General features: G+C 35.6%; 1 protein-coding gene across 1 annotated transcript; it reads right to left on the bottom strand.

The window, feature by feature from the left end:
• Window positions 1–1681: 1681 nt before the first annotated feature.
• Window positions 1682–8650, bottom strand: EPGN (epithelial mitogen; the record flags this gene model as incomplete). The annotated part of the gene is made up of 5 exons (XM_081051380.1): window positions 1682–1736; window positions 3249–3401; window positions 4119–4239; window positions 7987–8073; window positions 8605–8650. The coding sequence occupies 5 exons, from the start codon at window positions 8648–8650 to the stop codon at window positions 1682–1684; spliced, it is 462 nt and encodes a 153-aa protein (XP_080907506.1).
• Window positions 8651–11053: the final 2403 nt, after the last annotated feature.

The raw sequence follows: 11053 nt of genomic DNA, 5'->3' as shown, positions 1-11053 counted from the left end.
GGGTGTGGTTGCTGGAGTCACTGGGAGGGACCTCCACCTCCCCACTCCTAGATATGAGGTAACCTTTACATACTTTGTGAGGACATGCAGAAAGTGCTGATGTGCAATTCATCTGCCTTAAATTCCTTCTGTAGGCAAAACAAGGCAAGCGAAATATCTTCTACTCAAAGGAAAGCAGAACATAGTTTTGTTTCAGAGTGAATAAAAAGCTATAACTTAATATAAGCGAAAGGCTTGTTACTAAGCTACCATTGTAAGAATATTCACATTTGATTCTCTTTTAATACATCTCATGGTCAAAATTATTTTGCTTATCTACATCACAATGGAAAAAAATGTCCAGAGTTTTAGATGGAATCTAAAAGAAAAATCATTGATATTATTTTTCAATCTTGTTTTACTTGCTTTAAAAACAAATTCTTAAATTATGATTTCACAAAACAAACACTAAAATATACACCTAAGATGATAGCCGGTGGTGTGTTATGGGTTTAGAGGTGAGGTTGAGAATAATCCCACTTGTAGCACAGATATGAAAAAATTTCTTTCTTTTCCCAACATCAAATTTTAGAGCTAGAAGGAAGGGCCTTGGAGAAATAGAAGCCAAAGCCCAAAGAAATTAAGGATCCTGCCCAAGATTATTCTAATTACATAGAAGAAATATGGTTAAAGAGGAAGGAACCTAATTCCCAAATAGTTATTTATATGATTGTTCCATTTTCTCTCTCTATGTGCAAATCTGCAATCAAGTATACAGAAATGGTAAAGAAAGTTTCCACATGCTGAAAAGTTTCCACATGCTGAAAAAATTCCTGTGTCTCATTCTTCAGTTTCTCTTTCAGGGCCAATTGTAGAATTTTATAGTAGAATTTCAGTCCAAATGGATAGTCCCCAGGTAATTCCACTAACAATAGAAGGAAGTCATGCACATATGAGCATTAGAAGACCAGTGGCTCCAACACAACATTTTATAATCCATTCAGAAAGAGAAATGTTTTGCCAACTCAGGGCTCCATATCCAGATAGCTTTCAGTCATCAGAAACACTTTAGCTTATTCCATATTTCACAGGTAACAGCTCCACAGTGTTGTCACAAGCTGAGTATGATGTATGTCTGCTTTGGACATCCCATTTCCTTGTCCCTGGCTTAGACTCCAGACACATGTTTGGTTCACTGAAGGTGCCATAACTCTGATATCATCCTAATCATTGACATCACATTCTTATAGACACCATGAAAGCAGCCTGTTTGAGGTTAGATCCGTAGAGCAGTGGTCCAACATACTGGTAGTAAGCACACGAAGAACCCAAGCATAGCATTGCTTTGGCTTGCTGCAAGGTTGATAATGATTCCCATGAAAACTCACATCTGACGTGGTCAGAAGTACAAAATGCAGTCTCTCTGTGGTGAGAACAATAATCACACAACAAGAGCAACAGATCCAGAGTAGTATTATGAACTTCTGTCACTGTAAGATTGTTCCATTGGCTCCTATGGCACCCCAGTGAAGGCAAAGTTTAAAGACCAATGTTGAAATGTGTTCTCTCATTTCATCATGATCCCAGCTTCCATTATTTAACAAGTCTAGTCAGCTTGGGTAGTTTTGTTGTTTCGTTTGAAAGTTTCAATTGTGGGCCCACTGATTTTTACAAAACCTCATGAAAATTTCGTTCAAAGGCCTCACAGTGGACTTCCACCGGAACAGATGTTGTAAGGTGATTTCAATTTTAGACACCTAAAACAGAGCATTGATTTCCATATGAATTTGCTGTATGTATAGCTTGTTGAAGATTACATAAACGCTATGCTATAGCAGTTGCCGTTGGTGCCCACCCAGATCCCCTTTACCCACTGGTAGATTCATCCCCAGCATCCTTCTCCAAAATATTGCCCCTGGCCAACAGCTCATTTTGCCTGAAGATTCCAGGGAGATTCTTGGCCCCTGCCTCCTACCCCGCCAGGAGCATCACCCATGCATGATGACACAGGATATTAAAGCCAAGATCCCTCACCATCTTGGGATAGGTCTGTAATGCCATCCAAGTTTGAGGTCTCCCTGTAGAACCAGGCTCAGGCTAGACTTCAGCTAATGCCACATCTTTGCTTTTCTTCCTCTGCTCTAGCTTTCCTTACTTCATTATAGGTTTCACCTTAGGGCATCCCTTGACCAACCACTTGCATAAGAATCTCCATTTTAGGTTCTGCTTCTCAGGAAACTGACCTCAGGCAGCTGCTGTCTTGTTAACATTAAAAGGTCTACATCTTTTTTGTTTATTTGTTTCTGGTCTCTTAGGCAATTGATATGATAATATCAATTGATACAACAGCGTTTATATTAAGTGATTTACAATTGATATAACAGATTTTATTCTAAGATGTGATTATTAAGGTGCCGTAACACTGATCTCATCCTAATAGTTGACATCACATTCTTATAGACACTACGAAAGCAGCACGTTTGAGGTTCGATCCATGCAGCAGTGGTCCAAGATACTGGTAGTAAGCGCATGAAAATTTGTCGTATTTTGTACAGTCTCAGTCATTTTTAAGATGACAACTTGGTTAATAGAGTACATCAAGGGGAATGTATTTATACTTTTTTTCTTTTTATCTCACATTATTATCTTTATTTTCCCTAATTACGTGGACTTAAGGGGAAAAAAAATTACCAGTGTGGATATGCCAGAAATAAGAATTAATACATAAGTAATTTATACTTAGTGGATCAAGCTTATCTTCTTAGGCTGTTAGTAGCGGATAGTATCTCCTGAATATCTCCTGGATATACCCTCAATTGATGTCTGGGAAGTAAATGGTCTTTGTTTGTAATACACTTTCATTCATTTAATACTAATTTCCTGATTTCTTCATTCAACAAATATTTACTGAGTGTCTATTATGTGCCAGGCACTGAACTTTGATATCTGGCACTGAACATATAACTGTCAATAAGACACACTTAATCTCTACCCTTGTGGGGTCTACTCTCTCCCTCATTTATAACTTTGATGCGGATGTGGATGGAGGGAACTTGTAAATTGGAACTATCCTATTACAACTGCAGGTAAATTTTTACCACTTGTCTGAGAAAAAGCATCAAAACAAATATATAGGAAATTGCCAGATTTACAGCCATATTTTCCCCAAAAAGTTATACATGTCAATGCCTGGTACATTGTAAGAGCTCAATAAATATTTGTCACATGAATGAGTGCCCAGTGACTTCATATTTTGTTTTATTTCATACCTCTTTCTTATGTAGCAGTAAAAAATAGAAAGAAAACCACTTAATAATAATCCAACACCAATCCCAATTGCAATGTATTTTTCATGAGAATCCACAGCATATGAAGTTAAGGTCAAATGCTCACACCTTTCTCCAGTATAACCAGTAAAACACCTTCACAAAAAGAAAAGAATGCATAATTTTAAAAGTCATTATGATAGAAATACAAAGAAATGACCAATTTTAAATAATGAAAAAATTTCAATGGAAAATATGTCATTTGAATTAAAGAGGCAAATACCAAATGAAAGCCAATCTGTTACAGGTATTGAAGAAGCTATGTATTTTACAATAATAATTTCATGAAGTCCCCATATCAGTGCAAATTTCCTCATTGGCAGAAGAGAAAAGTAGTACGTACCATGTGTTGATCCAGAAAATTATTAACTCAGTCTTTCATAGGAGGATACCAAGCAAATCAATGATCATAAAAATAGTACTTTAGTTGCTCTAGAACTTTATGTTCCTGTTTGTCTCAGTTCATCCTATAATCAACCCCATGAAAACTTGGAATCATCTCTGCATGTTGTTAAAATGCTGATAGGAATTCAGTAGTTTTGAGGTGGAACATACGCTTCTGCCTTTCTATCAAGTTCCCAGGATACACAGATGCCGCTAACCTGAGAACCATATTTTTGAGTAATGAGGATTAGGCAGCTTAGAAAAAGACTCCACAGATATTCAAATGCAAAGAGGATTCGTGAGTCATGTTCAGGTCATGTACCCTTTTTGCTCCATAAAACAGAGTTGTATGGAAATATACTGTGAAACACCACAGGCATAAATTCACCTTCTCCCGTCTCTAGGACTTTGAGAGTTCTTTTCCATTACCTGCAGATGGCTTTCTTCAACTCATGGTGGAAGGCACAAACACCATTGATGCAGTAACTGTTGTGGTCTTCCACGCAAGGATGTGAGAACTTCAAGGCTATTGGTCCTTCTGTGTAGTCAGCTAGAAAAAGGAGAAACAATATAAACAGATGAAGTGGGTCACATTTTTATAGTAGGTTTGTAACACGTGTAAAGAGACCTTTAATTTAAGAATGTTCTTTGGGTGCTGTGTGCATTGAACTATTGATTGATTCCTTTGGCAGGTTATTCAGAAGGGTTAATATATCTAGTCAGCTCATTAATTAATTAAGGGGTGGAGGTAAATTGATTGTTCCATTCTTTGGAAGCTACATAATAAGGTATCGATATAAGTTTGCCAAAAGGTGGCAGCATTGATTGTGGTCTTAGCATGTTATCTTGAGCAAGGCTTCCCAAATGTACGCTTCAATGCTGGTAAGTTAAAAGATCTCATGGTTTTTTCATTCTCCCTTTTATACATGCGAAGTCAGTGCTTAGGGAATTTGGGACTTACAATTGCTAGGTAATGAACTTGATTTTTCTTCTCTTCTCCCAGAGGAGAGTGAGATGAGAATTCCTCCTTCTTTTTATAAATGGACACCACGAGTAGCTAATTAAAAAGGGAACATTTCCCTAACTCATTTCAGAAGAGGTATTGTCATGACCTACACAAGAAGCCAGAAACAACATATGGCTCAGGCTTAACACAGCTAAGACAATACCTTCAAATATTAATTAGGAATTTTACTCAGTTAAGAGACTTTATGAAATAATGGGAAAAGTCTTGGAGTTGGAATTTAAAAACGTGAGTTTTGATATCTAGTTCTGATACTATGTAAGTGACCACACTTGGCAGAATTTTAATGTTCAAATGTCCAGAAGCCTCTTTATGGGAAGCTTCCCTTTGGGAAAATACATAAGTAATTTATGTATTTCATAATGTATATATTTTTATGTATAATTTATGTATTTCAAAATGTATATATTTCAGGATGCTTACTTTTCATTCCCTAATGTATGAAAGACATATATGTATATCATCCTTGGGGTTTATATACCGTGTTTCCCCAAAAATAAGACTGAGCCAGACCATCAGCTTTAATGTATCTTTTGGAGCAAAAATTAATATAAGACCCAGTCTGATATTAATTTTATAAGACTGGGTCTTATATAATAATATAATATAATATAATATAATATAATATAATATAATATAATATAATACCAGGTCTTATATTAATTTTTGCTCCAAAAGACACATTTGAGCTGATGGTCCAGCTAAGTCTTATTTTGGGGGAAACACGGTAGTGGGAATGACCCGGGTAAAACTGTAACTGAGTCCTTTTTGGTATACTTTAATTGCTGATTCTTAAATTTTTCTCAAGCAGAATTAGTGGGATTTTATTTTGTCATTGTTATGAATAAACATGTTATGAATATCTCCTCATCCTTAGTTATCATGTTACACCATATTTGCCCTACTAAGTAGATGAAGAGACTCCTACTTATTTGTTCACATCTAAAAAGGCACGTGTTTTTATGTTGGAAATACTAACTTTTTAGGTAAGACACCAACAAGATCCTCTGTTATATAACTTCCTTTTGGTTGAGAATACACAATATTACATTAAAATTCACATTCATTTTGTTGAATGGGGTATAGCAGTGAATCTAATTTCTCATTCTAATAATTAATTGTAAAGCAGTGAGAATTTGGTTGTTGAAGTAGGTTCTTCCTACTTCAAAACTAAAGTTCAATTAATCAGGCCTGAACCAAGATTTGCTAGAAAATGTGAGAACCAAAAGAAGGCATTTCCAAAGAAAGCGTATACTAGAGAGTCATCTTTTCTCTAAGAAGAATAGAGAGATTCTTCCTTCCTCTAAGAAGCATATACTAGCGAGATTCATCTTTCCTCTAAGAAGAAGGACATTTATAAAAAGAATGTCCTGAGATACTGGATTCAGATTTTTAAGTTAAATAAAAAGCAAGGAAAAACTAAAGTTCCTCATCAAGAAAGCAAAGGAAAACTATAGAGACCATACATTCAATTGCTTTTTTAAATCATTGTTACCTGTAACTTGGAGAATTTTACCTGCAGTTTCCTATTAAGGAAGAAAAAAAGTGGTTCTGGGCATAGTGTTATGAACTCAGTCACTGAGAGAAACCGTAGTTTAATTTTCTGCAGTATGATCTTCTTTTTTTTTTAATTTAAATTTATTTATTGGGGTGACAATTGTTAATGAAATTACATAATTTCAGGTGTACAATTCTGTATTACATCAACTATAAATTCCATTGTGTGTTCACCACCCAGAGTCAATTCTCCTTTCATCACCATATATTTGATCCCCCTTACCCTCATCTCCCTCCCCCCACCCCCCTTACCCTCTGGTAACCACTAAACTATTGTCTGTGTCTATGAGTTTTTGTTTCTCATTTGTTTGTCTTGTTCTTTTGTTGTTTTTGGTTTATATACCACATATCAGTGAAATCATAGGGTTCTCTGCTTTTTCTGTCTGACTTATTTCGCTTAGCATTATACTCTCAAGATCCATCCATGTTGTCACAAATGTTCCTATATCATCTTTCCTTAACGCCGAATAGTATTCCATTGTGTATATATACCACAACTTCTTTATCCATTCGTCTATCGAAGGACATTTTGGTTGTTTCCATGTCTTGGCCACCGTAAACAAAGCTGCAATGAACATTGGAGTACACGTGTCTCTATGGAGAAATGCTTTCAAATTTTTTGGGTAGATACCCAGGAGAGCGATTGCTGGGTCATATGGTAATTCTATTCGTAATTTCTTGAGGAACCTCCACATTGACTTCCATAGCGGCTGCACCAGTTGCAGTATGATCTTCTAACGAAAGTATTTCTCTTTGCTCAAAGTCTCAGAAGACAAAGTTGTAAAAATTATTCTAAAACTCACACTGATTTTTGTTTTGCAAATTGATAGATATTCAAAAACTCAAATGGGCAAAAATATTTTAAGTAATTTTTTTAAATTTAAAATTATTGGTAAAAATGAAGAATACTTAAATATTACTATCTTTCATATTCAGAAGCAAAATATTTGACTCGATCTTTTATTTGCCTGGCTCTGAGAGCAACATATGGTTTCCTCTGTCCTATGTCACATCCCTGATCTCCACAGTAGGGGGCAGTATGTGATTTGTGTCAGAATCATAACCACCCAGCACCCAGATCTTGGCAGGGAACAAGCTTTCCAAGTTCACCTCTAAGAGTTCAAACAGGTTTGAAAAAATGCTGATGCTCGACCGCGGCCAGACGCTATTCTAATAGTAATAATAAAATAAGAAAGAAAACCTATCATCATCATCAACAACAAAAATTAGGTAGAAGTGCTTAGGAATTATGGCCTGTTTTAGGGAAGCCTCCCTAAAAGAAACAAGAAAAAAGATGTTCCCAAAGATGAGGGGACGTGAATTACGGTTTCATCTTGTAGCCATAATTTCTTTGGTTGCAAAGCTCATAGTCACAAATCAAAATATAATGCCAAATGGTGACAAACTGTCTCTGGACACACATGGGTTATTGGGAATCACGCAGGAATCAAGGAGAAATTGTGTCAAGTTTCACATTCAGGACAGTAACTGAAGACAATTTTTCTTTCTCTCATTTGCTTCACTTCCTCTTGTTTAAAAGGCAATTATTTGCTGACACATCTACCCGTCACTTCCATTTAACAGCATCATGCTAAGAGTTGGTTATCTAATAATAAAATACATATTTATAATTTTCCAGTTATTTTTATCACAATCCAAATTTCTCTCAAAAGTTCAAAAGAAGTCACTTGAAACACAAAAGTGCCAAGAAAATACCTTCTATTTTGTTATCTGTCCAGTTACTTTGCTGAGTTATTGTGGGTGTTACATTCATGGCCACCTCTTCAGTCAATACTGCCATTGCTGTATGAATGGGGGGAAAAAGCATCTTTAGCAGGTGAGCCTCCTTCTTTGTACAAGCAACAGATTGAAAGTTATTCTATTTGTTCCCACTTATGTTCTAGTTTTAATTCATCTACATTTGAGATCCATAATCTGACCAGGGCAATTTCCTGACAGTTTCCCATCTATACTAAGTCCACTGACTATATTATAATTATAGAAAATAGAAACACATTAATATTTAAGAGAAAGTGAATACACTAATATACTGATTCAATCACAAGGATGCTATTGAATAGTAGTTAAAATGTAATTAACCACTCTTTGCTTTTATGAAGCAAACATTTAAAGGTCTCAAAAAAAGAGGTGTCAAAATATATTAGGAGAAGAACATGCATTACATCAGAAACTAAATTAATTCAGATTCCTTGCTCTAATCTTTGTCATGAAGAACAACTGTTAAAAGCCAACTTCTCACTAATTCAGAGAGAACAAATCCTATTCACATTTTACACTGATACAAAATTAACAAAACAAAAAGAAATTACCTACCATTGAATAAGATATAGACTGATATTGAAACGCCACCAAAAGCCATCTCCTGCACTTGTTAACAGTATCTTGCTCTTATCCTCCTAGACTGACGGGTGGAAGGTTTTATGGAGCCCTCTGAGCCTTTCTTGCATTTATATTTCATGAAGCGTCATCTGGCAGTTCTTACCAATCAAAAAAATATGTACTTCTGGCAGCAGCCTAAAGCCCCGAGGCGCTCACACTCTCGGTTAGGCTACCTGCATTATCTCACAGTGTGATCAGGTTTCTTTTGAAACACCGATTTCCTGTAACCTGTGGGCATAACCTGGGAGGTCAAAGTACTTAAAACCACAAAAAACAATCTGAATTCAACAAAGGTCACATTGGTCTACATAGAATTGTACTAGCTCCAAAGTGGCTAGCAACCTGATTGAATTCCAACAAAAGGATTTTTTATATTTGCAAACTAGGAAACAGATAAAATAATAATAAAAGATAATAAAAGGATAATAAAGAATAGAATAATAAAGAAAAGAATGATAAGACTAATAAAAATAATTAAAGAATATCTCTGAACGTGCCATCAGTTAGTTACACTGCCTTTCAGTACAGCCTGGGTTTCACTGAAGATGAAGATATTTTGTAATTTAGTGACAGGGGAGAACAATTACATTTGTGTAAAAACAAGTTTAATATTTCATTTTAGTTTTTGTTGTCTAGTTTTATTATTACAAGTTCTATAAAAATAATTATTTTAATAGTATAACATTTACCATCATGTCATTCTGCCACTTAATATTTTTCTGAGTAAATCGAATGGGCTACCAAGTTCTGGGAACTACAATGCTTAAATTTGTGCCCCAATGAGTAGGTTAGAGAGGACAAGCAAAGAAGCAAAATGCTGATGATGATGATGATAAAAGTTTTCATTAAGATATAATTAAAATATTTAGTTTTGCTACATCTAATGAATAGAAAGTTTTAAATTTAACACATTCAAATTTTTCTGACTGTTAACCTAGTTATGATTATCAAAGTATCATTTTAAAGGCCAAAACACGTAATTATCTCTATTACATATTGTGACGATAAGGAGCTTCCCATAAATTTTCACTTGCCCCAAATTATGATGAACACTTTATAAATATGTTTTGTGGAGGTGTTGTGCCTTTTTCTCAGGAATTTCAATTGTTCACATTTTCCGTACCTTGAAAAGCTGTTTAAGTCAAGATAGGTTATCATTTGCATCATGTCCATCCAGCAAATTCAATTTCCCAGGATTCCTATAACTATTCAAATATGAATTTGGCTTTAGAAATCACTCAAGAGTGAGCTTGTTGAACTCATTACAACTTAGGCAATCATCACAGACGTCATCATTTTAAAGTTAAAAGAATATATAGTACTTATCTCACTTTTAAAGGTGCCTACATTTTGTATTTCTACTTCTGTGGGGATTTTTAAACTGTTTATTATTAAAATAATTTCTGGATATTTTTTTCCCAGGCAAATCATATTTGAATTATAAGTCAAATAATCTTCTGTAGCATTGGTGAGAATGTAAGAAGGAATCATTTACAAAGGATTAACTAAACCATCACAAGCAATTGCAGTTTCTCGAGGAAGAAGCTAGGACTAATGTTCACTATCTTTATCTCTAAGACTGAGGCACAGAAGTACTATAACCATCTTTGTCATAACTATTAACTGGTGCTTCCATAGTGCTTTACATTTTACAAAAGGTGTTCACGCACATCTTCCCTCTGTCTTCAGTAATCCTGGCCCTACAAATGCAGCGCCTGTCATACAGTATGACAGTGAATCTGTCTTGGGTGAATAAAGAAATAAACAACAGGTTTTCCTTTTCCTCCCATATGACAAATGAGGAATAGAGGCTCAAAAGAATTAAGCGCCTTGACAAAGGCCCCGCCCAGATCAGGACTTGAATCTGTTTGGATTCCAGATCATATGCCCTTTCCATTTCCCCAGCTGTGTCCTCCGGTAGGAGTTGGTACACTGCTCTTCAAGGAGCTCTCTTAATTATCTCCTAAAATCAAATTTTAAATAAATTGTCATAAAAATCTAAATATTAAATGAACTGTGGCTTTCACACACATTTGGGCTGAGAGGAATGGACTGCTGTCTCTCTAGATGTTTTCCTACTCTCGTGAGTTGGGCCACATAATACAGAAACTCATCCACCACTTCGGTTTTAAGATTTGTACCAGAACATAGCTCTAAGTTGTCCCACGTGCCTCTTTTCCTCTGGAACTCATACTGATGGATCCCAATTACATGCTCTATAGGAGTGTCTCCTACCATGGCTTCTTCAGTCCTCTCATCAGAAAGTCTTTTCCCCAATCCTGAAGAATGGGGGAGATGGGTGCTGTAAAGTGGCCTCATTGATCTCTTTATTCATTCTTGATACACATTAGAGCAGGTTGGACGAGAAAGGAGAAAAGAGAAG

The sequence above is a fragment of the Rhinolophus hipposideros genome (assembly GCF_964194185.1).
Source record: "Rhinolophus hipposideros genome assembly, chromosome: 1".
Classification (NCBI taxonomy): domain Eukaryota; kingdom Metazoa; phylum Chordata; class Mammalia; order Chiroptera; family Rhinolophidae; genus Rhinolophus; species Rhinolophus hipposideros.
This window is presented reverse-complemented; position numbering and strand designations above follow the sequence as displayed.